At 31.8% G+C, this 27,765-nt stretch overlaps 4 protein-coding genes and 1 long non-coding RNA gene across 8 annotated transcripts; 3 read left to right on the forward strand and 2 right to left on the reverse strand.

Moving 5' to 3' along the window:
* Positions 1–200: 200 nt before the first annotated feature.
* LOC129908497 (zinc finger protein 593 homolog) lies at positions 201–6,060 on the reverse strand. Of its 3 annotated transcripts, XM_055985019.1 has the most exons (5): positions 5,993–6,060; positions 5,092–5,100; positions 4,897–5,018; positions 4,670–4,816; positions 201–586 (listed from the first exon to the last, which is right to left on the reverse strand). In XM_055985019.1, exons 3-5 carry the CDS (start codon positions 4,990–4,992, stop codon positions 362–364), a joined length of 468 nt encoding a protein of 155 aa, XP_055840994.1. In that variant the 5' UTR covers positions 4,993–5,018; positions 5,092–5,100; positions 5,993–6,060; the 3' UTR covers positions 201–361. The 3 variants fall into 3 exon arrangements, with proteins under 3 accessions (XP_055840994.1, XP_055840993.1, XP_055840992.1); XM_055985018.1 differs by lacking the exon at positions 5,993–6,060 and having other exon boundaries at positions 5,092–5,115; XM_055985017.1 differs by lacking the exons at positions 5,092–5,100; positions 5,993–6,060 and having other exon boundaries at positions 4,897–5,085.
* Positions 5,122–5,950, forward strand: LOC129908498 (uncharacterized). 2 transcript variants are annotated; one of them, XR_008771289.1, is made up of 2 exons: positions 5,122–5,574; positions 5,659–5,950. It is a non-coding gene; the product is annotated as an uncharacterized LOC129908498 (long non-coding RNA). The 2 variants fall into 2 exon arrangements; XR_008771288.1 differs by having other exon boundaries at positions 5,122–5,565.
* A 2,356-nt stretch (positions 6,061–8,416) lies between the features above and the next one.
* Positions 8,417–9,979, reverse strand: LOC129909874 (peroxisomal membrane protein PEX16). The gene is made up of 4 exons (XM_055987001.1): positions 9,754–9,979; positions 9,437–9,683; positions 8,902–9,276; positions 8,417–8,828 (listed from the first exon to the last, which is right to left on the reverse strand). The coding sequence occupies exons 1-4, from the start codon at positions 9,875–9,877 to the stop codon at positions 8,579–8,581; spliced, it is 996 nt and encodes a 331-aa protein (XP_055842976.1). The 5' UTR covers positions 9,878–9,979; the 3' UTR covers positions 8,417–8,578.
* Positions 9,980–11,641: 1,662 nt separating this feature from the next.
* On the forward strand, positions 11,642–17,770 carry LOC129910049 (structural maintenance of chromosomes protein 3). The gene is made up of 6 exons (XM_055987294.1): positions 11,642–11,810; positions 11,961–12,075; positions 12,169–12,308; positions 14,177–16,563; positions 16,758–17,490; positions 17,551–17,770. The coding sequence occupies exons 1-6, from the start codon at positions 11,796–11,798 to the stop codon at positions 17,761–17,763; spliced, it is 3,603 nt and encodes a 1,200-aa protein (XP_055843269.1). The 5' UTR covers positions 11,642–11,795; the 3' UTR covers positions 17,764–17,770.
* A 4,317-nt stretch (positions 17,771–22,087) lies between these two features.
* LOC129910048 (pyruvate dehydrogenase E1 component subunit alpha, mitochondrial-like) lies at positions 22,088–26,178 on the forward strand. The gene is made up of 7 exons (XM_055987293.1): positions 22,088–22,237; positions 22,298–22,357; positions 22,831–23,020; positions 23,220–23,422; positions 23,680–23,851; positions 25,411–25,733; positions 25,880–26,178. Exons 1-7 carry the CDS (start codon positions 22,187–22,189, stop codon positions 26,060–26,062), a joined length of 1,182 nt encoding a protein of 393 aa, XP_055843268.1. The 5' UTR covers positions 22,088–22,186; the 3' UTR covers positions 26,063–26,178.
* The last annotated feature ends 1,587 nt before the right edge of the window (positions 26,179–27,765 follow it).

The raw sequence follows: 27,765 nt of genomic DNA on the forward strand, positions 1-27,765 counted from the left end.
AAGGAGATTAATTAACTAAAACAAAATAAAAATAAAAAAAAAGAAAATACTAGTCGCGAGGCGAAGCTACACACAATACAAAGAATATTATTAAAAAAGTGTTTAGAATTATTATATATTAGTGTATCCATTAAGATTAACGTTAAATACCGATAATGTTTAAGAATTATAAAATATACTTCAATATACAAAACAAAGTCTTGTGTGTTTTTTGTTTTGTTTGAGCATTTCAATTATTATTTCTTTATTGATAATACTTCTGATATCAATACAAAATAAATGTATGTACATCATTTCAAAACTAATTCACTTTCTATTTTGTTGTTTTTTGTTTAATCTGGTTGATCTTTTGTTGATTTGTTTATTCTTGCATTTTTTCCGTCTTTTCCGTCTTTCGCTTCTTGGCTGGTGTCTCTGGTTTCTCTTCTACTCTTAATCTTTTTCCAGCTTTAGCTTCTTCTTTCGATGGTTGAGTGGTTATGGAACGAGTTTTGGGTTTAACATAGCTACCTTGGCCAGCGGCCCGTTCAGCTTCTTCAATCGTGTATGGTTCAACTTCCAAAGCCTTTAGACGACGCTTATGAACCTAAAAATGAAAATATTTTTTTTATAAAACGAGACAAAATTAGAAAGGAAGATTTTTTAAGTAAAATATTTTCCAAGCGACAGGTTATTCACTAACGCGAACATAAGATATCGTTATGAGAAAGTATTTAGATTTGGCGATGTTAGTTTCAACGCATATCTATGAAAACTTGTAAAAACAAATTTTTTACGAGTTTTGCACAAAAACCATTCAATAATGGCAAAAAAACGGCGTACTTCTGGGAGCTTTCAACGTTATTTATTTATTTTAATACAGATTAATAGATCGTAATGGTTATCCCCAGCCTAGGCCTGTCAAAGCGAAACTCAAAAATCTTTGTGGAACTCGTTCCAACCTTGCTATATTATTACACTCATAATCAGGTGGCCAAAACTCACAAGCCTACTCCGGGATGGTCTAACAAAAGCTCAAATAAGACACCAAGGAAAGAAACTTGACTTATTCAAAGGAAAATCCATATAACAAATGGCATAACATTTGAAAGGAATTTATGGAAGTTTTCTTGTAAAATTCATAAAATTACAAATATTGATATGAAGGAACAAACAGGTACGAACACACCAGTGGAAAAATAAATTACGGTCACATTGCAACATTTTACAATCACAAATACTAGAGACATTTTTAAAGATTGTAACATCATCCGCATAAATCAGGTAATTCGAATATTTAAGCACAAAAGCTTGTCTTGTAATATTCTAGATTTCACAAAAAAGTATTTTGATGAACAACCGTTGAAAAGCACTAATATGATCTATTCAATAAATACGATTGAAGCCACATAACAAAGCTTTCAATATATCGGTTTGCTTTAACCGTTCCGAAGATAATAGTATCCAAATCCAGATGTTACAAAAAAAAAACTATTGAAATCAATAGGCTTTGGGGTTTGGATACGAATTTTTCAATTTGTTATAAAATTGAGAATAAAAAAGCGATTTTTTTTAAACTTTGGGCCTCGAATATCTTTTAAACGGTTATATAAACGAAAAAAGTGTATGAAACCTTTTTTGTAGACCGTTTGAATTCCTACAAGAATATTTAATGAAATTTGCTAAAAGGTCGATTGATAAAAAAATGATTTTTTTTTAATATGAGATTCATGTAAAAACGGAAAACTGCGAGAGGAAGATTTTCCCACTTTTATTAAGAGCTCATATTTGGTGAGTATCTTCTAGAGGTGCCTAGCAATTGATTTTTCGGAGCATAAAATAAAAAAAATATTTGATTTTTTTGACGTACATATATAGGAGTTTAGCAACAAGGCAAAAGCAACAATAAATAAGGTAGTAATCCGGTACCTACATCCAGGAAGTTGGAAGTGTGTTTGGGGACAATCTCAATGTGATTTGGTCGACTGTTAGTTGATCTGGAGACCGACAATTACTTTCGTGAATATATATATTGCATTTTTTGATATATAGTAATATTATAATGGTAAAGTCGATCAACCTACATTCAAAAGTCGATTTTATGAAAATCAAAATTGACCTAAAAAAAGTTGGCAAAGTGGGTGGAAAATAAACATGGGTCAATATCCTGCACTTATTTTTCGATCGTGTCTTGGTATTGAAGTGTTGTGATAACTTAAAAAAAAATTAAATGGAGAATTCTTCTTCAGTTATTTATTAACGATATTAATAAAATTTTGGAAATATTAGATGGTGTTTTCTATTTCAATTCGGGCAAGCAAATAAAATCTTATTATTTTTGTTAAGTTATTTTTTAACTTTAATGATTTTGTTTTATTATACACCGTTATTCCGATATGAATTGAAACTTATGAGTTAGTTTATATATTCCTTAAACCAATGCAACAAAAATTGGGTGCTCTTATGTGCTCTTTAGAGAATTGAGGGTCAATTAGTTTTTCACTTTCTGATAGAAAATACTGCTTACTTTATGAAATGTTTTTTATTTTTAAATTAAATTTACTTATGTTATTAGTGTATTTTATTATGGGCGATCTTAAACAAGGTTGGGGATGAGGAAAAAAATTTGAGAAAAATAATGTCGACAGGCGGAGTATTTAATCAAATGGCTATTTAATCAAATTTATGAGTTTTTGAAAAAAAAAAAAAAAACAACAAAATGCTTCCTTTGTTGGGTCATTTTTTTCTCAGACGCTTTTAGATTTTGACTGGACGTGCTCATGATAAGACCGTCTTATCATAATGCAAAAAGCCCATGGTTTTTTGAGACTCTTTCTTATCACAAAGCCACACCCGAATAACGACTGTTTTTGTTTGCTTTTTCAAGAGCAAACAATTATGAATAAAAAGAAACAAAATATGATGCTACTATCATGGAACTGCTGCAATAATGTTTTTGAAAAAAGTTTATACCTATGCCAACAGAACCAGCACAATCTTTGGAATACCATTAACCCTCTACTGCATACTTTAAGTGTTAATTACTGCGTTTGTTTGGTAAGAAAAGTGGAATTAAAAATTTATTTTTGATCGATTGTCTTATTATGTATGCTATGAACCAATTGAAAAAGAATTATTGGCCTGGTCTTGAGAGGGCAAAAAGTACGGAAGCCATATTTGGCTTCGTATGCATTAAGGGGTTTTAGGGTGATTTTGTTCACTAGAAGTTGAACATAACTTGAGGATTTTTATCTTCAACTTCTGAATTTGGTTTTATTCACTCGAAGTTGACGTTTTTAACTTTCGATTTTCAACTCGAGAGTTTATCAACTTTCGGTTTTCTCAACTTCCGGAAAAAGTAGAAGTTTGCCGACCAAACTTGGGAGTTTGCTTCAAAATGTTTTTTTTTTTTTTATTTTTCTGTCAAAATTTTGTTTGTTTATTGTGAAAACAAAAATAATAATCCAAAGCAACACAATTTTGGCATTACCTTTTCTTTTTAGAGGAATCAATGCAAAATGTTGCCCCGCTAATTTAAAGAACAAATTCATAAAACAAAATTCAAGAACAAAACAAAAACTAAAACCATTTTTTTTTTTCTTATGCATTTTATTAAAACCTTTAAATAAAAACATTCTGTGTACGAAAATATTCAATATTTTTTTTTGATGATATGGGTTTGCAAGAAGTTATTTTTCTAGTTTTCTTGTTAAAAAATTCTGCTTTAGATCACTGTGGACGCGACGCACGGACGTTTGAATATTTTCACTTCTATCCAATTACAGGAACTTCAACTTACAAACTCGAGAGTTGAGAAAACGATAGTGAACAAAATCAATTCTCAACTTTTGTTTTAACTCTCAAGTTATAGTCAACTCTCAAGTTTGTCAACTTGGGAGTTTGCTACAAGTTGAGCAATAGTGAACAAAATGGCCCTTAAATCTACACAATTTGTAAATTTTTTTTGTTGAAAAATGTTGTTCCTTTACATTTTTATTTTGCTTTAAAGCTATGTTTTACTTCAGAAATGGAGCCCCTTCACTTCTAGATATTTTTTTTATGTTAACCCCATTTCCAGGGGCGTAACCACAAAAAATTAAGGGGGAGGGAGGCTCACCTATAATATTTTTCAATCATTTTATTACTTTTAAGTTTTTTTTTAAGATCTAGGAGTGGGTGAAAATGTTGGAGCAAGACTTACTTTGACAGTGGAAAGAATGTGAATCAGAAAAAATATATATAACGGAAAAAACAAATTGCTTTTCTCGGTTCCATGGCTTAAAATGAGCCAAATTTGAATTAATTCTTAACCTTTAAATATTTATCTCTTGATATTTTTAATTTTATTCTTTACATAATCTAAATAAATAGAATTAGTAAAATTTCTTACTTCTTAATGCATACGAAGCCAAATTTGGCTTATAAACAAATTTTTTAAACAAATTAATTTAAACAAATTTTTTTAATGAAACCCGTTTTGAAACAACCAAAAGAACCCATGTAAAGCATTTTTTAATTTTTTCGTCCGCTAATATTAATTCATGCAGTAGAGGGTTAATATCAAAACAAAGTGGATATCTTATGCGGAACATATGAAGCAAAGTTTTTGCCCCGTAAGTAAAATCATGGTTGAAACCAACACTTCCCAATTTAGCCAAAACATTTATTTATATATTTTTTGTATTCTTACCTTTGTTCTGAAATGTGCTTGAATAGCATGATCATCGGTAAAGTACTTAGCACAATGTACACAATAGAATTGAGCGAAACCGGGTTTATCTAAATCAACTTCTTGATTAATTAGTTTTTCACCTCCAGTCTGAATGTCCTTATCAATCTGTTAATTTTATAAAAATACATTTTTTTTTTTCATAATAAAACAAAACTTGTTTTGGTTTTGGAAGAAAACAAAAATACCTGATCAAGGTCCCTTTTGCGATTACGAACTCTCCATCTACGCTGCAAATGGGTATCCCCATAATGCATTTTTTTTCGTCTCTGGCACATACCCATGATGAATTTTTTATTTTATTAAATGCCTACACGAAATAATTATTTTATTAGAAAAATTAAATATTGTTTTTATTGCGTCTTATTTATGAAAATACACACGTGTTAAAAAAGTTGAAACTTGAATTGAATTGAATTGAATTTCTTTATTGAGTCTTTTAGGTTACAGTTGCTGTCTTAGTCTAAAAATAACAATTCTTTACTACTTTACTTAAGTTAAACTGGCGGCTATAATGTATTGCCTGCTCTTTCAGTTGCTTTGTAATGAAAATGAATACAATGTTTGCCTCATGGCGGTCAGTAAAATGTTTTTCTTTTTTTTCTACTCTTGCTCATGACAGAGAGTTTTGTTTACGTTAACTGTGTGACGTTTTGTCACCCTCTTATAAACTAGGATACATATATACAATAAAAAAACTACAGATACCTTACAAACTAACCCTACGATAGAATGCCTTGAACATTTGTTAGGTTTGTGAGATACGAATATACATAGTATGTACGGAATACAAATATACATTTTCTTTTTTTTTTTTTGTTAGAGCGAGAGCTCAGTCAGATTCTTGTGAATACATTGTATGTTAGGTTAACATTTTCGTTTATAAGAGCGAGTACGCCCTTAGATTCATTATTTATTTGTTTTTTTTTTTTTTTTTTTTCCCTTTTTAGTGAATATTATTAACATGGAGGAAAAAGGCATTTATCGGGGAACACATTTATACTTCGATTGTTGTGTACGAGACGAGATAAACATAGATACACAGAGGGTGTTACAAAAGAAAAAAAAAAAGAAACTTCATTAATGAAGATAATGAATGACAGATAACATTGATTATTACAATTATTTGTTTTATAAAATATTTTTACTTTTGATTTGTTGTTCATTTAATTGTCTTTTACATTGGTGATTTTGTACTTATTTATTTTATAATAATACCTGTTATATATTGTTTGATAAATACTTGAATTGTATTTTATTTCAATTAGAAGATAACTAAATGATAAGTTGAAACTTGAAAGAAAAATAAACCAAAAAGTCAAGTCAAAAACGTCAATGAAATGTCAAAAATTAGCTGTTAACTGTTATACAATTATCAGGGATGGCATTTTATTATGTTATACAAAGACGGTAATGCAGTATTCTGAACTTATTAGTGCTTTTAGACGATGCAACTTTTTATAAGGAGGTGATAAAGAAACTTGTGTGGTGGCTATTCATTGAAAGAAAGAAATAGTCGCTTTTGTACATGGTATAAAAAGACAAGGTATGATCATTAGAGCCGCCATCTTACAAAATGGGGTAGTAAGGTTTTGACGTTTGGCATTTGGCAAAGTCAAAAGCAACAACAATTTCCAAGACAAATTTGTTTACAACAACAATTTCAATGGGCTGGGCTGTCAAAACCTTAAGTAGCCATAAGTTTTGACAGTTCTCGATACTGAGTTTTTTCTAATGATCATACCTTCTCTATTTATACCATGGCTTTTGTATACTTTACTAATTTTTTTTTTTGTATAAATAATAAATTCAATTGCGTTTTGCCGACAAGAATTTGGTAATTAATTCACAATATTGGTAACCACTCCCTTCACTCATTAAAATATAAGTATGAAGAGTTCACTCAGATGGTCAGAAATGGTTTCTGATTAGTGTTTATTTTCAACTCAAAAATGCCTGAACTAAATTGTAAAAATCACCATGCTATCAGAAAAGAATAGAAGCAATTTCAGTTTCGCCGTTTTATGTTAAAAGCTGAAACACAATCACGCTTTGCCGTCGATTTTGACAACTGCGAAAAGTTCAACTATAGGAAATCTGTGTATCCTCACACAATGACGCTTTTTTTACGTACGCTTTTTTTGACAAACGTAAGGAAACGTAAGAAAGCGAGCAAAAGTTCAACCAGACTGAACTTTTGCTCGCTTTCTGACATTTAACAGACAAATAATTTTTTTTGTCAATAAGTAGGTATTGAATTTCTTCAAAAGACTATAAAGACATTTTACTAAAACTACATTCTCGTAATGATTGCAACTAAGCTCAGGTCGAACTTATTTAGCAATTGAGGACTTAGCAACAAAAGGGGAGCTGGCCCATATTTTGTTATTTAGGCAAATCCAAAATTTAAAAAAAATCGAAGTATAACTATATTATATATAGTTTTATTCAAACTTGGTTAAAAAAATGTAAAAATATATGAAATTTTTTTGATAGCATGTGATTTTTAAACATTCGTGAAATAATTAATTTTTCAACGTTTTTTTTTGTAATTTTTCACAAAAAGTTAACTTGGCTTGGATTTGCCCCCTTTTGATGCAAGGTCCTCAATTCACCTTTCTTGAAGTTAGTTACGTGCTTCAAGTAACTTTCCGGGCTAAAGTCGTTAGAGAAATCGAACTCGGGTTTACAATGAGACATGAATTGTTTTAAACAAACAAAAAACATTTTTTCGATTTTTCAAACCTCTTTGAAATGAATGGTTGAATCTGTAATTTTTTCTTCGTTTCTTCTATTTTGCAATTAAAGGCTTACTTTTGAAGTAATTCAACAGTTTTAGTAAAATCACATGTTTGAGAAATTTTGTCGGACAACTTCAGATCAGAAAAATGTTCAGCAGCACCTTTTTTAAAGTGACTTGGTGTTTCATCTATTTCTTAACCCTCTGTAGGCTCACCTCTTTTTTTGCGAATTTGGTTTATACTTTTTTATGTCGCTAGAACTTTTTTCGGTCTCACTATTTTTTAAAGAATCATATATGAAATTGATGTAGAATTTTCCGAGGAATTCGAATATTGTATTCACAATTCCAAAAAAAAAATATTTTCACCCTTATAATAACACTTTTTTGTGACCACTTTTTATTTTTGTCCTGCCAAATTCGCACCCGTGTGCCGACAGAGGGTTAATAATAGAAAGTTGTTTTTGGAACAACGAACGATAAAGCACGGTTCTATCTGGTTGCCACTGCACCGTGCTAATAATTAAGACTTGGCAGTTTCGTCAGCAAGATACTCGGCCTTAGTGAAACTCTCTGATTCGTATGAAATCTGATAAATTTGTGCAACGACGGATACCTCGCTAGGGCTGACTATTTATTAACGGCTGACAAACTTTATTATAGGGTTGGTAGTAAGCAGGCGCTTAAAACTGCCGAAAATTAACAGAAATACGTTTACTTTTGAAAACCAGAAAGCGATGAAATTTCAATGGCTAGTTTCAGTTAGGTGTAACCTATAATAAGTCTGTAACGAAAACAAAATCATTTTTTTTTTTCACAAAATCAGATTGATAGATACAATCTTGTTTTTTTTGGAAATACATACCTGTTTCCAATTAAGGCAAAAAATACGTTAACATAAATGTTACAAAATAAAACATATTGCGATTATAATAATTATGAATAAAAAAATACTTTTTTATTATTATTTTATAATATCCAATTTAAAGTTTTTTTTTTTTAAATAAGGTACGTTTTTAATAAAATAAAAAACTAACTCAACTTTTAAAGAGTTACCATTCCAACAGAATCCCATCCAACAAATATATAAAATTACCCACTTAACTTAACGCCAAACATAATAAATCAAACTATGTTGACCACATATAAAAATATGTATCCTGCCATTGTGGAATGTAATCTTTGAGTGGTTCACAAATAGCTTTGGCAAATGGTATTCTATTTGCAAACAAATCAATTAAACAATCAATTTTACGTTTGCTTACAGCCTCATAAAATGGTGATCTTAACAAGAACATCAACACACTACACGATCTCCGTGATAATTCCAATCTTTGTTCTTTTGTCAATAAATGTTGTTTTTTGTAATATAAACGAATGCTTAAAGTATACAAAAACAAATTCAAATAAATAAATAAGAAAATAAAGTAAACAAATCAAAGACAATGTATACCTCATAATATCCAAAGCTAATGCCATGGAATAACTCTTCCAACTCTTTGTGCCAAATAATCCAGTTGACAACAAATGTAAAAATGGTTTGGCAATGTATAAGGCTTCTGCTTGATATAAAACCACAGTTTTTTGTTTTGCTGTTTCATCACTTTGTAGTGATTGCCAATTTCTAAAGTGCAATGGAGGAGCACCTTCGACTTTTCGAATGACACGCCCAGATCGTTCCAGTTTAACAACTCCATTTTGTACATCATTTAGGCCGAAATCAGACTGTTTTTGTTGTTGGATAGTTTTGCGATTTAATTGCTTAATTGGGGGCGATCGAATGATGCTTTCGGAATATTTAAAAAGAAGCAAATATCTTCCAAGTGCTCTATAAAACAAAACAAAAAAAACATACAAATTTCGAAAATGTGCATTAACTTTCTCTTTTCCTATGAAGGTTTAAACCTTAATAAACCTTAAATTGAGTTAGTAAAAAGGAACACAACTTTATATGGTCTTAAATTACAGAATTCATGAAAACAACTCACTTAATTGTTTGAATAGTTATAATAACTGTCCATCTGACTTTTTCACCATAAATTCTTCTTGCTGATGTTTCCAAAAGCACCTCACAATATTCCAATGTAGTTAGAATAACCTTTAACCGGTAGCCTGACTTTTCAACAACACTGTTTGCCTCATGAGCTTTTTCAATTATTTTATCATTAAATAATATAAGCAAATTGGAGAGAGTATAAATTAATTCAGTGCCAATTGATGATTTCGATATTCGTCCTAGAATATGTAGAAAAATTATTATTTTTGTGCTGAGAAAATTTGAAATTGAATTTTATTATTTTTTTACCAGCAATGAAGTAGGACACCCATTTGGCTGTTGTTTCAACATCAGTTATTACTTGGGGATTCTGGGCAACCCATAATTTGTATGATTCAAATAAATGTTTTAATGTGTTAATATATGTTGCCATGATGTGATAAAATTATTTTTTAATTTTTGTATTATTATTAATGGAAAATATTAATATTTATTTGCATTGGATAATTATTTTATGAAGGAATTCTACACAGCCATTTTTTGATTCTGACACTAAAAAATTAAGTTGGAAACAAGTGATAAAAAAGTGATGCCAATACACCTCTTTTGAAATATAACAGTTTGTTGAAATTAGATCTGTTTGGATACTTTTTGTAGCAAACTGAAAAATTCTCAAAATTTGTGAACGAGAGTAAAATTATTTCAGATCTTGTTGAACAAATATTTAAACCATGGTTAAGCAATTAAAATCTTCTAAAGGTTATTTGTAAAAACATGGTTAAGCCTTGGTTCAGGAATTAAACTTGACAATTTCAGTGGATTAGCTGTGGTTTAACTTTGATTCAATCATGGATTTGACTATATGGACTTTGAAACAATATTAAACATCAACTGTTTACCACCGATTTCCAAAGATAAAATTTGCTGAATTACGAAATACACATTTTTTTTACAACTGGCCCTAAAACCTATTTTATTTCTGACGTTTATCTCTGATGAATAGTCTGTACAATTTTTACCAAACGTATCAAATAATTGAATAAATGGGTCTAATGCCGATTTTCACCGTGCGGCGAAGCATTTCGTCGTAAGTCAACTCGTGTGAACGTGAAACCGCAGGTGACTAGAGTGGAAACACCCCCATATTAGAATGTATGTATATATTTCTTATTATGTATAATTTGAAAGCCCATCGCGCTACAATATTTTGTTTAATTATTCATTCTTCAGCGAATTTGAATAGTTGTTTTGTTTGACATCTGAGAATAGATCAACGCATTCTTTTAAGCCCTTAAATTATGTCGAATTCCTTTCAATTTTTTGAATCGCCTCAAAAAAATCGAATTTTTGGTGTTAAAAAGGAACATGAAAACAGACCGAATTCTTTTTGCGATTGTATGTGTGTCATATGACAACAATTTTTACACGAACGTCAAGCTGAAACCAAAACAATTTCTATAAAATCAAACCAGAGATTCCTTTGATCAATAATTTTGTTTATTTTCTTTAATCAGAATCAAAGGGAAATTGCAGTTATTATTAAGATCTGAGTGAAGATGAAGTAGAAGGTTATTATTTTGGCCGTATGCTGTGGTTTTACAGAAAAAAAATTCTCTGATGATAATTACGAGAAGAAAAGTCACAGTTATTTGACTTTTTCACAAGAACTATGCCAGGAAAAAATATTAATTAAAATTTACTCTTCATTTGAAGTTGATGTTCTCAAATAAACAAACAACACGAAGAAAACTGTCAGCTTGACGTTTGAGAAATGTCAAATGTTCCAAGTGTGTGTGCAAATCCGTGTAAATCTCTCAAAAAAGAGGGATTAAAAAAAGTTCGAATTCCGCTTTGTTTGAGGCGAATTTTTTTTCTATGGAACATGATTTTCAGAAAAAATTCGCTTCGACATCGCCGAGAATTCGATTTTTCAATTGAAAGGAATTCGACATCATTGTATATATATTTCCATAGTACTATCATGAAGTAAAACGATCTTAGGAACTCTAGTGGTGACTTGAAAAATCAGAATTTGTATGAAAAAAACACACTGAGCGCCACCTCAAAAAAGTGGCGACATGAACTAATACTAAATTCGACTTCATGATAGTACTATAGAAATATATATACAATGTTCGACATTAGATTCAGAACAAAACTTCAAATTCATGTAAGTGAACACAACTATTTTATTTCATTGAACATAGCACGCATAAAATCAACAAAAAGAGGAAAATTTCTTGCATTTGCTGTGTTTTATTAATTTTTCTTTAATATAAATAAACAAAAAAAACTTAAACTTAAACTTAATTTATAGAACATCAAACAAATGAACAAAATTCATATTTATCATGCACATAAAACAGGTAAATTGGACTTGAATTTGTGACATCAAAGTGGCATATTTTCATCTACCCAAACGAGCGCCATTCCTAAAGACGCTTCCGTGGAATACAATTTTGTGAAATTATCGAAATAATAAACATTGAAATTTCATATTTTATTCTATTTTACAGATTATTATTCAAGGATTTAAATCCTATAAAGATCAAACTGTTGTGGAGCCATTTGATAAAAGGCACAATGTAGTCGTTGGACGAAATGGATCGGGCAAAAGTAACTTTTTCTATGGCAAGTATTTTTTATTTGTTTTGTTTGCTGTTGTTCCTGGATTTTGTTTTGTTGGTGCACACAATTTAATGTGTAATTTTGATTCTATTACAGCGATCCAATTTGTATTGAGTGATGAATTTACACATTTGCGACCAGAACAACGTCAAGCCCTATTGCACGAAGGTACTGGAGCTAGGGTTATTTCTGCTTATGTGGAAATCATTTTTGATAATTCTGATAATCGTGTACCTGTAAGTATAGTTATCCATTCGATGTTTATGTCTATAGTGCTATGCTTGTTTTTAAAGATCTTTAGGTAGTTTTAAAATTTACATTATAATCTTTGTTTTCATAAGATGGATTTTAAGGGTATGGTTTAGTCTTTAGGAAGCTTATATCGAGAATCAAGAGTATATGCCATTTTATCTGTACTGATCAAGTTCCTTCCTTACTGCTCAGCATTGTCTCCGTTACTTAATTCACTTCAGCTCGGAAATGAAATGTTTGTTTCCCAACTAATTTTTTTTCAAAATATCAGGTCATCTTCTATTGTACCCTTAAGTGCAAATACAAGATTATTATAAATATGTAACAACCGTAAGTCAGGTTTCCGAAATATATGGAGTTCTTTATTTACGTACCAGAATGATTTTTACTATTATTTTAGCAACTGCGGGCAAACCCCGAATTTCTCTTCTTTTTTCACACTTTGACAAGTCTACCTTTTTTTTCTTCGGGTAAGCGTTCGGTGACGAAGTCTCTATATTTCACTATATGCGTTGTCGCTGCTTGCAACAGTTCAGCGGAAATGCCGTCGAATCAAAGTGCCTTGTTGTTTTTAAGTGCTTTGATCGCAGAATAAATAACATCTTTACTGGGTGTGTGGTACGCAATCGGGAATATGTTGCTTCGGACATGTCAGCAACTGTTGGTTGTACATTTTCATTGAAAACGCGATTTAAAACCGAAACGAAATGCTTCTTCCACTTCTGAGCTGGTCCTCATTTGAACTTAGCAAGTTACCATCTATATCTTTCACCAGGTGTTGTTTTTATCTTTGAACAGCTGTGAGCTCCTCTATAAATTCTTTTGCTATCACAACTGCTTGTAAAATCTTCTGGTTTCTAAGCCAACCTCCTTAATCTTCATGCGGTAAGTAGATTTTAGCTCGGGCCTCTCTTCTCCTTGTGGTATCACAACAGACCAACCATGGTCTAAGTAAATCGGCTTTTCTGCTGATAGCCACGTTAACCTAACCTAAACTCTCTTTTCCTTATACTTTTATTATCGGATACTTATTCTTTTCTAGAAAGCAAAGAATTGGCTCTTCCTTGCACAAGACCGCCCATTTTTCACAAAACTCCTGTGCTTTTCATTGGAGTCGGGTTCTGAGCAACAGATTGTTCTCATTTTGTGAGGAAGTTGTTGACGACTGGCTATATTCTACAATTAAATTTTGGTCTCAGTCGAGCTTTATGTCGGCACATCGTCTTTTTCGAACATCTAGAAGCCTGCTTCTAAAACGTGGGGTCAATTTTATTTAGAAGATACTTTCCTGTTCGTAGACACCTTGCTTATTTTCTGACCCGTCTATTGTTCAACATATTGCCAGAAGACGGTATGTGCTGCTCAAATCCACAAATCTTTCGTTATTATTGCAATTGTCAACTTCATGCTTACTAATAAAATGTCTTAACCCTTTATTATCAAGGCAAAAATTAGCATTCAAGTCTCCCATTTCCATAATGATGTCTCCTCGCAGTGTTAGTTTTTTATAGGCGACACCTAGCTCGCTTCTTCCGTAGCGAGCCAATCAGGAGGGCCAATCCTTTTGTTGTGTTCAAAACCACTATGACCTGGTTTGCAGTTTGTTGAGTAAGTGTTACTTGCGAATTCATTTCTGCACTGTTGGACTTATTTGTAGATGTCGTGGACGATGCTATTTAATAGCTTTGCAGACACAGTTAATATGTTACGGTCAATTAATCCAAAATTAAAAATCAATTTTTAAAGGTGAGGTAACTAGGTAAAAAGAACCAATTTTTCAAATCTTCCATTTCATATATAGCTTTTGATTGCAACAAATTTGTTTTCATTTATTTGTTTCTATTTTTTTTAGATTGACAAAGATGAGATCTACCTACGACGTGTTATTGGAGCCAAAAAAGATCAATATTTTCTTAATAAAAAAGTTGTCCCACGTACAGAAGTTGTCAATCTACTTGAATCAGCTGGATTTTCTAATTCCAATCCATACTATATTGTGAAGCAAGGAAAAATTAATCAAATGGCCACAGCAGCTGATTCGTATCGTTTGAAATTACTTCGTGAAGTTGCTGGTACAAGAGTCTATGATGAACGCAAAGAAGAGTCTCTTAACATACTTGGCGATGCTGTAGGAAAAGTTGAAAAAATTACCGAATATCTTAAAACAATCGAAGATCGGCTACAAACACTAGAAGAAGAAAAAGAAGAACTTAAAGAATATCAAAAATGGGACAAAGCACGTCGTACATTGGAATACATTATACACGAAACTGAGCTGAAAGAAACTCGACGAGCTTTGGAAGAGTTGCAAGAGCAACGTAAAACATCTGGAGATAAACAAAAACAGTATAATCAAGAAATTCAAAAAGCACAGGAAAAAATCAAAAGTATTCAAAAATCCTTAAAAGATGCAAAGAAAGATGTCTCAACGACGAAAGATGACCGTTCAGTACTGTTGACTGAGCAACAGCAGCTTTTGAGAGAAAAGACAAAACTCGATTTGACTATACTTGATTTAAATGACGAAGTCCAAGGAGACAATAAGTCGAAAGAGAGGGCTGACCTAGAACTCAAACGGCTAAAGATAACAATTGCAGAGAAAGAGAAGGAATTAGAGGATGTGAAGCCGAAATATGAGATGATGAAAAGAAAAGAAGAAGAATGCGCCAGAGAGTTGGCTCTAAAAGAGCAAAAACGAAAGGAACTGTATGCAAAACAAGGGCGTGGGTCACAGTTTGCATCGCGTAGTGAACGTGATAAATGGATTCAGACGGAGTTGAAATCGCTGAACAAGCAGATTAAAGATAAAATCAATCATAACACGAAGCTTCTGGATGATCTGAAGCGAGATGCTAATGCAGAGAAAGAATTAGGAAAGAAAATCGAAGAACAAACCGCTGAAGTAGAGCAACTTCGTTTGCAGATTGATGAGCATAACAAGCAGTACTATGAGTTGAAAAAAACAAAGGACACATATCAAGCAACTCGGAATGAATTGTGGCGCAAGGAGACGCAGATGACACAACAACTACAAACTCATAAAGAAGAACTTTCCAAGTCCGACCAAGCTTTGCGTAGTATGGCTGGAAAGCCGATTTTAAATGGCAGAGACTCGGTACGTAAAGTGTTGGATAGTTTCTTGGAACGTGGAGGACAATTTCCTGACACAGCAAGGGCTTACTACGGTCCCGTGATTGAGAATTTCAGTTGCGACAAAACTATTTACACTGCAGTAGAGGTAACTGCTGGAAACCGTCTTTTTCATCACATTGTTGAGTCCGATCGAGTTGGTACGCAAATTCTTAAAGAGATGAACAAACTGAAGCTTCCTGGTGAAGTAACATTCATGCCCCTTAATCGTCTGCAAGTGAAAGTTCATGATTATCCAGACGATCCGGATTCAATTCCGATGATTTCAAAATTAAAATACGATGAGCAGTACGACAAGGCATTGCGTTATATTTTTGGCAAAACTCTCATCTGTCGTAATTTGGAACGAGCCACTGAGTTGGCAAAAAGCACTGGTCTTGATTGTGTCACTCTAGACGGAGATCAGGTATCTTCGAAAGGTTCTCTAACCGGTGGTTATTTCAATACTTCGCGATCCCGTTTGGAAATGCAAAAAAAGCGAACCGAATACTCTGAGACGATAAAAACATTCGAAGAAGAACTAGCTTCGTTACGTAATGAGTTGAAACAAACTGAAGCTAGCATTAACAAAGTTGTAACAGAGATGCAAAGAACCGAAACAAAACAAGGCAAAGCAAAAGATGTCTTCGAAAAAGTCCAAGGTGATATTCGTCTAATGAAAGAGGAATTGTTGCGAATAGAAAAGTATCGAGCTCCAAAAGAAAGATCGGCAGCACAATGTAGAGCCAGTTTGGAGGCTATGAACAACACCAAAGCTGGTCTTGAATCTGAAATACAGCAAGAGCTTATGTCTACATTATCGGCGCAAGATCAGCGTGAAGTTGATCAATTAAATGATGATATTCGTCGATTGAATCAAGAGAATAAAGAGGCATTTACACAACGTATGCAATTGGAAGTGATTAAGAATAAATTGGACAACTTGTTGACAAATAATTTGTTTAGAAGACGAGATGAATTGATACAAGCCTTGCAGGAAATATCAGTGGAAGACCGAAAAAGGAAGTTGAATAATTGTAAAAATGAATTGGTCAGCACCGAAAAGCGAATCAAGAAAGTTAATCAGGATTTGGAGGAAATGGAAAAGAAGTGAATATGAATTTAAATTACAATCAAATTTTTAGTTTAGCTTAATCCTTTGCTGATTATTGACAATATTGTTTAAATTTTGTTTATACCCTTTTTCATATCCCTTGAATGGTGTTTGTAAAACGGTCATCATTTCTTGCTAATAATACTTTACTTATCATATTTTGTTTTCTTTTTTTTTAATAATATTTAAGAGTTCAAGAAGCAGTTAAGTCTCAAAAAACACTTCAAAAGGACTTAGAAATATGGACACAAAAAGAAAAAGAAGCACAAGATAAAATCGGTGAGGATTCAAAAAAGATGGAAAAATGGGCCGCCAAAGAGAATCTCCTACATCAAAAGATCGACGAATGTACGGAAAAGATTGCCAGCTTAGGAGCCCTCCCACAAGTTGATCCAGCTTATCAGCGTATGTCTTTGAAAAATCTCTTCAAAGAATTAGAAAAAGCAAATCAGCATTTGAAAAAATACAATCACGTAAACAAGAAAGCTTTGGATCAGTTCTTAAGTTTTTCCGAACAAAAGGAAAAACTCTATAAACGTAAAGAAGAACTTGATATTGGAGATCAAAAAATTCGAGAATTGATGCAATCGTTGGAAATGGAAAAAGTCGAAGCTATACAATTCACATTCAAACAAGTGGCACAAAATTTCACAAAAGTTTTCAAAAAACTCGTTCCTCAGGGTGCGGGTTATTTGCTTTTAAAAACTAAAGACAATGATGGCGAAGATGCTGAACAGGAAGTTGCTAATTCAGATGCATTTACTGGAATTGGTATTCGAGTGTCTTTTACTGGTATCGATGCTGAAATGAGAGAAATGAATCAATTGTCTGGTGGCCAAAAGTCGTTGGTTGCTTTGGCACTAATATTTGCCATTCAAAAGTGTGATCCAGCTCCATTTTATCTATTCGATGAAATCGATCAGGTATGGTTGATAATTTTATTTTAATATTATAAATGATTGATTTTGTTTGTTTTTTTTAAGGCTCTCGATGCACAACATAGAAAAGCAGTTGCAGACATGATCCACGAATTGAGTGACAAGGCACAGTTTATTACAACAACTTTCCGACCCGAATTGCTTGAGAACGCACATAAATTCTATGGTGTACGTTTTAGAAATAAGGTCAGTCACATCGATTGTGTTACAAGGGAACAGGCAAAGGACTTTGTGGAAGATGACAATACACATGCATAATTGTTTATTTATTGTATTTTTTTATTTTATACTTTTCAAAAGGAGCCTTATTGACAGTTCAATAGCGAAAGAAAATTTAAAATATTTAAAACAGTCCACTATGCAACAGGTTGTGAATAGAACTTGTTTTTTATCGCTAATTTAAGAATTGGTCGCCACTAAAAATTTCTTGTAGCTAATTTACCAGAAAAGCTAAAAGGAAGACAAAAAAAAAATAATGGCCAACAATCAAAGTTTCGCAATAATTTTTTATTTTAATTTTACAAATCAAAGTGGATTATAACAATCAGCCCTATTATGAGTTTCACGCGAACAAGATACCACCCGGGACAATTAAATTTCGCTTTTCGCCTATTGTCAGTTCTGGTCGAAAAGCTGTTCACGTTCGACAAACTTCCAGCATTTTAAACTTTTTTTTTCATGTGAATATTTTGGGTGGAAAAATTTCCATGTGAAACTCACAATGGTGCTGAATGTTCTAAGAATATTTTTATTGTTTGGTTTAAAATAAAAAAAAGTAATGAGCAACTTGAATTGATTAGCCAATTACGCAAAATGTTGGAATCGCACACATGGTGTGCATGTGTGGTTTTAGATATTTCCCATTTTCTCGCAGGCGAACTGTTAACTAGGTATCAATAAAATGCAAGTTATTTAATAAAATTAATGACATAACGTCGATCTTAATGTCGAGAAAATGAATTTTAATTTTCGGATGGTATTCTTCGTCACTGTAACAATATAATTTTGAAATAGTCGCACAATGACATCAGAAGGATAACTCTTGCTCATCACTGTTTCTTCAGGCTAAGATAGCAGATAAAAGCAGTAAAGCCCTCTCAAAGAACCAACGAAGACATGTATAAGACCTTAATTATCCCTGTCTTCCTGCTGTATTGGGCGGTGGCATGAACATTGACAAAAGTGGATAAAAACCTCCTGGGTTGCTTTCAGAGAAAAATTCTTGGAGTTATGTATGTTCGGGCCAGTGTGCATCGGCGGAGAAGATACAACCACGAGCTACGCGGGACTTACAGCGACAACGACCTGGTCAGAAAGCTGAAAATTCGTCCGTTAACATGGCTAGGTCATGTGGAGCGTATGAACACCTACGCACCAACCCGACGAGTTTTCGTATCCCAAGCAGTGTTGTTCCTCTACGCGTCGACTTTGATTGTCTACATTTATACGTAGACAATTGTGTCAACAATGTAGACAAAGTCGACAATGTAGACAATGAAGACAATTCATTTCAATCTGTCATTCTTGATGGTTGTTTTATGTGGTTTATTTCAATTTATAAAACGATTTAAGTTCAATATTGAAATATTCAGTACTTTGTTGTTGAAATATGTCGGCTCGAATTCAAAAATAAAGGCTTTGATGAACTGGGTTTCCTTTTAATGAAATATAATAACAAATATGTGTAGTGGATGGATGTTGCAAATATATAATATCTGTGACTGCGCTCTGCGCAGGTGGCTCCAGCGGGAATCACAGGCAAAAGTAAAAATGTATAAAGCAAACTATAAAATCATATTATTTTTAATAGCATAATGCTTCAGTTGGGAAAGGAATGCTTGCAAACCATCCAAATCACCAACGCCATCTGAATCTGTAGATGTTAATAAGGCAACAAAAACTTGAAAAGTTAAAATAAAAATTATTGTCTACATTGTAGACATTGACATGTTGACAATGATGAATTGTCTACGCGTAAACAATCGTGTAGTCTACATTTTTTGTCTACATGGAACAACACTGATCCCAAGCCCTATTCGCAACGTGGAAGACGAAGCTTAAACTTATTATACCAGGGAACTCTTTCATAAAAAAAGGTCTTCTGTGGTCTTCAGTTCAGAGTGAAGTTGCTACCAATATCACCCCTCTTCACAACGAAAGTGTTCCCAGGATGGCAATCGCGATATATAACGGTAGCGAAAGAAGTATTTTATAGAATCAATAGTAGCTTCATTAGTTTGAGTTAAGTCGAACACCTTGTATGAATTACCCCGAGCACAAGAAACGGGTATTCTGTTGGGTTAAATAGGTCACTATAACTATAGTTAACTATTTTCAGATCTACCTCGTTGGAGACACTTCTTGTTGGTTGAGGCCCATTACATAACCTGATACAATCGAGTATCGCCACTACCTTACTTGGTTTAATCCTAGGTTTCCAATGGAGAACTTATGATTGAGCCAAATAAGCTACTAACGTTGCTCTATAGAATCGATTTAACTCGATTTAACGCGGTCAAGTTACGCGTTGTTGCATCTGATTTTCAAACAGGTCCTTAATTGAGTTTGTGAAAATTGCCACTGAGAAATATTTAAATCTAACCTTTCTTAAAATAATCGGTCAAGTTTTAGGTTAACTATGGGTAAGCAACAACTAAAGTCTTATATTTCAGTAAGAGTTTTTATTAACAAAAAAAAAATGAATAATTAGTTAATTTTAATGTGCTAAACAATGCCGTCCTTTTAAGATTCTTCTCATTAAAACTCTTCTTCCTTCGGGGGTGGACATCCTAGTATCCCATCCATGAACTTTTACTCTTTTAACTTCTCTTGGTTTTGGGAAGTGACACCTAACCTTGGTTTTCAAGATTCCGCGGTCGAAAGCATGAGCCTCTCGGGTAAACAACAATTGTACCGAAACGGTAGCACACCTTAAATTTAATTTGTTTATTAGTTATTATTTAAAAATTATAGTAAATTTAAATAATACCTTCGCACAATATTTGGAATAAAATTCATGATGGAAATTTTTCAACTTATGTATAAAAAGTCAAAATAGAAGTGTCAAAAGAAGAAACAGCTGTTTATGAGGTTTGAGAGCAACTGGATCAGTATTGTAGTAGATTTTTCGAATATTTGTTATACTAAAGTGATGCCACTTTATTTTCTACAAAAAGAATTTTTGTGTTTGTTCCTTTGTAGGCCATGTTCCATTGCAGGTGGTAGTTTACTACTAGTAGATGTTTTGGTTAATCTAGTACTATCATCTACTCATGCTCTTCTTCCCGAGTAGATACGATTTGTATTGAATTCGTTGAAAGTGCGTTCCATTGAAAATCGCCAGTAAACTACTAGTAGAACTTTGCCACCTCCCACAGAAACAAGGCTAATTAGTAGACTACCACCTCCAATGGAACAGGGCTTATTAAACACTGGATATGAATGCCCTACATAAAAATTAAATCAAATTGAAAAACTGTTGTTGTATTTATACATAAAACGTTAAAAAAATGAGAGGGTACAACTGTCATCTTCAAACATGAGATATCCTTTTTAATTATCGTCTCACGCAATGAGTATAACAGTTATACACTGTGTGATTTTCTAGCTGAATAATCTGTACACAACAGGGCTAAAATGCTCAAATAAATTTTAGCTCAACTAAATTTTTGAGAGAATTTTGTATGGGAGATTAAATTTATCTCGATATGTGTACTATAGGCCTTCGGGAAAAGATTTGATGTTTTCAAAGCCTTTGGTTATCATATCCTCTGGATTATAGAATATTACCGTTAGTTATTCTTTTTTTTTTTACGGCTGTGATGTTTGAGAAATCCAAAATTATTTCTTAAGAGGTATACAAATTGCTTTTGAAACCAAAATCTAAGATTTATGCAAAGTTTTTTTTTTTAACTTTTCCAGCCTTAAAAAACTCTATATGTAATTTTAAAAATCTTTACTCTTGTACTTTTTCATTTTTTGAACCAATGTAGTTGGCTTATCACTTGAAAAACTACAACGAAGACTGAATATAGAATATAAAACTATGATATCAGACTGATTTCGTTTAAAATTTTTGTTGTGTAGGTACCTAAATATTTATGTGAGATTTTTTACGCAAGTAAGTTATAGAATACTCAAACAAGTCATTTTCGATAATCTCACTAAAAAACTCTAAATGATATATAGGTATGTATTTTTACATCGGCCTTTCTAAAAATAAAATAAAAATAAAAAAATAAAAATAAAAATTAAAAAAAATAATATCAGAAGATAGACGTTCTTGAAAAGCTACTTTTTTATTTTTTGAAATCAAAATCGGTTGATTTTGACCGGAACAATTGCAATACATAGAAAAAGTTACATTGGAGGAGGTACCCGTTTTCCAGTGGCTTATATAAGACTAATTTCTTAAAAAAAAATTAAAATATAAAGCTGTTCGTTGTTCGTAAATAGGTATGTACCTACATTGGTGGTTCAAACAATTAAGATAAATTACACTTTTTACTTTTTGATTGTTCTTTGTACTTGCTTACTAAATTTAATTTAGTAAGTAAACAAATCTAGTTATCTTTGAATTAAAAGCAAAAATATTTTCGTTTTTTCACTTTGAAGTTTAATCAATTAAAAAAAATAAGTATAATATCAAGAACAACCGCCTATTGTGCTAAGAAAATTAAAAATGTTTTGCTTAACAAAAAGTAAAAAATTAAATATATCGCATATTCTTAAAGTCAGTAAATTTTCAAAATCAAAAGATGGAATCATTTTTAAATATTTCGGTTTCTTCCAGACATGGAAGTCTTCTAAAAACACGAACACTTTTTCTTCAAATGCAACTTTGGAAGTTCCAGTGAGTAAAAATTGATTTTAAAATTAGTTTTTATATTTTCTTGTCGTAAAGTTTTTAATTTTTTAATTATTACTTATGCACATAATCAAATATTTTCTTCATTTTACACCAAAATTTTGTTGTCGCATCTTTCGCTTTAGAATACCAACTCACACTGTAAAAATATCTATATGGTACACTAGGGCGTATGAGTAATCAAAACAATCAAATCATATTAATTACCAAATAGTATCTAGTGTTGAATGCCTTAAAGCTACATTTTGTATTTGCTAAACCAAGAAATTTATCAGTGGTGGGAATAAATGAAAATTGTGGCACTAAAGTAAAAAATAGTTGCGTCAAACCAGATTGATTACCTATGCAAAAATTGCTTTTGATTTAGCTTTAAAACTGTGCTTATTAAAATTGAAAGAATTACATATTCCTATATGTACATATTTCTTTATTGTTTAAATAATTATTTTTATCTTTAGCCATATAAATTATATAAACTGGAAAATGGACCCTCAACAAGTGTCACTCTTACTAAAGAGAAAGCTAAAAACTATTATCAACAAATGCTTGCAATTCGGCGAATTGAAAATGCTTCATCGGCTTTATATAAAGATAAAATCATTCGTGGATTCTGCCATTTGTATAGTGGCCAAGAAGCATGTTGCGTTGGTAAGTATATAAAGAAGTTTTTAATTACACACGGTCAAAATAAACACATGAAAAGTATAACACTTCTTACAACATTCATTTTCATCGTCAATGGACAATTATTGTTTAAATGATGACTAAACAATATCCAAGTGCATTAGCGACATCGACATGTATGCATATCCTCTAGCAACATGTTTAAAACTTTCTCTGTTGATAGGAATGAAAGCTGCAATGCGTAATAGTGATAGTATAATAACATCGTATCGAGCTCATGGCTGGTCATATGTTATGGGAGTTTCGGCACATGGAATTTTGGCTGAACTTACTGGACGCAAAACAGGCTGTGCACGTGGAAAAGGTGGATCTATGCATATGTATGCTCCGGGATTCTATGGTGGCAATGGTATTGTTGGAGGTCAAGTAAGTAAAACTTCAATTTTGTTAGTTTGATGATACTTATGTATTTAGATGAGAATTTTATTTATAGATTTTAACTTAAGCTTTCATATAAAAAGTGTATTTTAAGCGATATTTTGAAGTTAAAAATTGTAATTTAAAATCCTGTATTTCAGTAAATTTTTTTTTTACCAAAACATAAAAACAAGTTCCAAAAACCAAAAACGTCTTTTGATCCCTTGCTTAACCGTTTTGATTAAATGTTAAAAAAAAAATTGCAGGTTCCATTGGGAACAGGAATTGCATTTGCCAGCAAATACAAAGAAACTTGTGGTACATGCTTGACAATTTACGGTGATGGCGCTGCCAATCAAGGACAAGTCTTTGAAAGCTACAATATAGCCTATCTGTGGAAGTTGCCAGTTATATTTATCTGCGAAAATAATAAATACGGTATGTTTGGCAGTTTTATTTCTTTTTGAATACCTATTATCAACTCAATTTTTGAATTTGCAAGACTTATTTAAATCTTTAAAGTTTCTTGAATTCATTTTCAATTTTCCGTAAAAATACAAATATAATTATTAGAACCCGCTTAAAAATTAATAGTTTATTCTTCATTCAATTCAACTTTACATAAGTTCTTATTCATAAAACATAGTTACGTATACATAGTTATAATGAGCTTGTATACAGGGTGTCCCAAAAGTAATGGATCAAACGAAGTATGCTAATAGGGGATCTTAAGGGCTCTCAGAATTTGGTAACTTGTTCATCCCAAATCCTTACGGTTTTCGATTTAATGCAATTCTTGTGAAATTTCGAAAAATCTCGACTTTGCAACAGTATTTTGCTTCCTGCTGCCATTATTGATTTTTGTTTTTTACAATTCTTTTACTAAAACATTGACAAATAATTAGGCACAATTAATTAATTAAAATATTTTTTATTCCATAAGCCATTTCGATGCAAATTAACTAACAGTTTCAAGTTTTATAAAAAATCAATTTTTTACTTTTATTTGAGAGCAACACCACAAAAAAAATTTCTATGGTGTGAGAATGGTTTATTAATTTAAAAAGTTGCCCTGTTATTGTAGTTTTCAAAAATGTATAAAAGTGTCCAAAGTTGCAGTTAGATCGCAAAATATTACAATTTGAATTCAACAAAACAAGGTTTTTCAAAGCAAAAATACAAACAAAAATAGAGGCTTTTGTTCAAAGAAAAATAAACAAATAACAGTTCGAGAAAATGTGTTTGTTTTGGTTGTCTTTTGCTCTGAAAAACCCTGTTTTGTTGAATTCAAATTGTAATATCTTGCGATCTAACTGCAACTTTGGAAACTTTTATACATTTTTGAAAACTACAATAACAGGGCAACTTTTTAAAATAATAAACCATTCTCACACCATAGAAATTTTTTTTGTGGTGTTGCTCTCAAATAAAAGTAAAAAATTGATTTTTCATTAAACTTGAAACTGTTAGTTAATTTGCATCGAAATGGCTTATTGAATAAAAAATATTTTGATTAAATAATTGTTCCTAATTATTTGTCAATGTTTTAGTAAAAGAATTGTAAAAAACAAAAATCAATAATGGCAGCAGGAAGCAAAATACTGTTGCAAAGTCGAGATTTTTCGAAATTTCACAAGAATTGCATTAAATCGAAAACCGTAAGGATTTGGGATGAACAAGTTATCAAATCTGAGAGCCCTTAAGATCCCCTATTAGCATACTCCGTTTGATCCATTACTTTTGGGACACCCTGTATAAAAAGTACTGAAAAGGCAAAAATCTATTACATTTAGCATTCATAACAAAACTTTTATAGAAAAACCTGAATGTAGTTTTTAACATAAAGTTGTTCTGATGATAAAGTATTTGGACATTAGGAATGTCAGCTCCTGAGCTACGCTGAGGTCCAAGAACCATTTTTGGTTCCTTGAAACTCATATGAATTAGAGCTACTAAGCTTTTGAATTTGAATTTATTTCTATTATTATTATTTCTAGGTATGGGCACTGCAGTAGAACGTGCAGCATCCAATACCAATTACTATACTCGAGGAGATGTTGTGCCAGGTATTTGGGTAGATGGAATGGATATTCTTGCTGTGCGCAATGCCACAGAATTTGCTATTGATTATGTTCTAAATAATGGTCCAATTGTAATGGAATTGTCAACTTATCGTTATTCGGGACATTCAATGTCCGATCCCGGTGTTAGCTATCGGAGTCGTGAAGAAGTACAAGATGTACGTGAAAAACAAGACCCTATAGTAAAATTTAAAAACAAATGTATTGAACTTCAATTGATAACAGATGAAGAGTTAAAGGTAAGAATTAGTGATTCTATCTTCATGACCTCTTTTTCAAAAAATAACTGTAATTCTATGTAAGCTTAAAGATCGAATTTGTCCTTTATTTTTGTTTAATTTTAAATAAAATAGATACCTGATTTTGTTTTATTTTTTTTTTTAAGGAAATTGACGAACAAGTGAAAAAAGAAGTTAATGAAGCAACTGAAAAAGCAAAATCAGATCAAGAAATTGATCTGGACGAATTGACTTACGATATCTATGCAAATAATTTGGATAAAAGTGTTCGTGGACCAGTTGGACAGTTTCTAAAACATGAATTAAAAGGAAAACCTGTCAATCTTTAAGAAATAGGATGATAATTTAAATATGCCAATTTTATTCTTAAATGTTTCACAATAAATTTGTCAAATTAAACTCTATTTTCAGTTTGAAAGACAAGTACAATAATAGTACAAACCAATTTTGTGGTCCGTCTTTTTACTGAACTATTCTCATAGACCTTCCCCAGACATCGCACTTTAAATGGAAAGTTATTTGAAGACAATGACATAATAAATATGTAAGTATATGCAAAAAAGACGTGTGGTAACATTAATTATTTATTAAGTGAGTATCCTATTAAGGTACATTCAACTGAAAATTAATGCAGAAAAGTAGGTTTAGATTCTAGACCATAGTTGTATATGTTGAAATAAATTTTAAAAAAATATAAAAATAAATTAGCAACATTGAAGAGACCCATCTACATTTTGTAATCATTTTTACCGATTCTTACAACTGATTTAATTTTTTATACTTATTTTAATTCAGTGTTCACATGGCTAATCAAAGCAAAGAACCCCAATTATAAGGGATCGTTAAATCGTTATACCTACTTATAGCACTATGTATATGATTATTGGAAAAGGGCCTTATGGCTGTCACATCGACTTAATGTTAGCCTCTTTGGATTCTGCATTCAAAAATATACTTAAATCATATGCTGCATGCTTAAAATGGTTTATAATGTTTTTCCTTAGTTTTGAAAGCCTGCACATCTAGGTTGATCCTTATTTCTAAGATTTTTGACTTAAGTTAAAGAACTTTCAAATGATGAAATTTAATTTTTTTTAGCCAATTAAAATCCATTTCTGAGGCTGAATCCCGATTTGATCGAATAACTAGGCAGGCACGTCACTCAAATTCAAGTGACAAAGCAAACGATTTTCAGTGTGTAAAATATCATTTGCTAGCATATGATACGCACCTAAAAATCGAAGGAAAAAAGTGGATCACTATGGCGTATGCGTAACATTTAATTGTTCGAATAATACAAATAATAAAAATGTGTAGAATTCTTTATATTTTTTGTTATATTAAAGCAATGATTTGTATTGATATTTGATTGGTTATACATCTTATATATAAAAATGAGTTCGTTTACTGTGTGTGGCCGATAAACTCGCGTTTGGCTGGTTCGATTTTGGTAATTTTTTTTTTGTTTGAAAGGTATTAATATGTAGATGGTTTGTGCCAAAAAAAATAAAACTTTTTCTCCCATCTTCACAAAGCTGTCAATTTGTACGAGTGAAGAAACACTCTAGCTTTTGATAAAGTTTAACTAAGCTTGATTTGTAAAAAAATATATTAAGACTTCAAAATAATTATAATCGTTTTTATTCTGATTTTGAGTAAAACATTATGTGCAAAACACCGTGATGCCTGTCAACGTTTAAATTTGCTTGAAGCAGATACTCATTGGGACGTCTTCTGGTGCATCTGTTTCGTCTTCCCCACATCAAATACGGATTGACTTAAAAAAAGAATTCATACTTTTTGATACAAAATAAGGTACAAAGGGGATAAGCTTCAAAAGACGTTTCCTATGGAATTCTCGCCCGGATAATTACCAGACCGGTCCAATGCTTAATTTTTCTGTACCGAGGAATAACGTGACATGCTTAACTTTATGGCAAGGATCGCAACTTGCATAAACATAGAAGCTCTGATCGTCTGGACAGTAAGTAATGTTCTAAGATTTGGAGTAGTTTTTTTTTCGTATTAGACC

The sequence above is a fragment of the Episyrphus balteatus genome, chromosome 2 (assembly GCF_945859705.1).
Source record: "Episyrphus balteatus chromosome 2, idEpiBalt1.1, whole genome shotgun sequence".
NCBI classification, from domain to species: domain Eukaryota; kingdom Metazoa; phylum Arthropoda; class Insecta; order Diptera; family Syrphidae; genus Episyrphus; species Episyrphus balteatus.

What these genes read in the sequence shown, in the direction of transcription:
- LOC129909874 (XM_055987001.1), bottom strand. Translation starts at nt 9,877, where the DNA reads ATGGCAACATATATTAACACATTAAAACATTTATTTGAATCATACAAA. An exon ending in GGTGTCCTACTTCATTGCTG is followed by an intron (nt 9,684 to 9,753) that starts GTAAAAAAATAA and finishes TACATATTCTAG; the next exon opens with GACGAATATCGAAATCATCA. An exon ending in ATAACTATTCAAACAATTAA is followed by an intron (nt 9,277 to 9,436) that starts GTGAGTTGTTTT and finishes TTTGTTTTATAG; the next exon opens with AGCACTTGGAAGATATTTGC.
- LOC129908497 (XM_055985019.1), bottom strand. Translation starts at nt 4,992, where the DNA reads ATGGGTATGTGCCAGAGACGAAAAAAAATGCATTATGGGGATACCCAT. An exon ending in GCAAAAGGGACCTTGATCAG is followed by an intron (nt 4,817 to 4,896) that starts GTATTTTTGTTT and finishes TAAAATTAACAG; the next exon opens with ATTGATAAGGACATTCAGAC. An exon ending in AAGCACATTTCAGAACAAAG is followed by an intron (nt 587 to 4,669) that starts GTAAGAATACAA and finishes TTTCATTTTTAG; the next exon opens with GTTCATAAGCGTCGTCTAAA.
- LOC129910049 (XM_055987294.1), top strand. An exon ending in TTGGAGGAAATGGAAAAGAA is followed by an intron (nt 16,564 to 16,757) that starts GTGAATATGAAT and finishes ATAATATTTAAG; the next exon opens with AGTTCAAGAAGCAGTTAAGT. An exon ending in TATTCGATGAAATCGATCAG is followed by an intron (nt 17,491 to 17,550) that starts GTATGGTTGATA and finishes GTTTTTTTTAAG; the next exon opens with GCTCTCGATGCACAACATAG.
- LOC129910048 (XM_055987293.1), top strand. Translation starts at nt 22,187, where the DNA reads ATGTTTTGCTTAACAAAAAGTAAAAAATTAAATATATCGCATATTCTT. An exon ending in ATGGTATTGTTGGAGGTCAA is followed by an intron (nt 23,423 to 23,679) that starts GTAAGTAAAACT and finishes AAAAAATTGCAG; the next exon opens with GTTCCATTGGGAACAGGAAT. An exon ending in TAACAGATGAAGAGTTAAAG is followed by an intron (nt 25,734 to 25,879) that starts GTAAGAATTAGT and finishes TTTTTTTTTAAG; the next exon opens with GAAATTGACGAACAAGTGAA.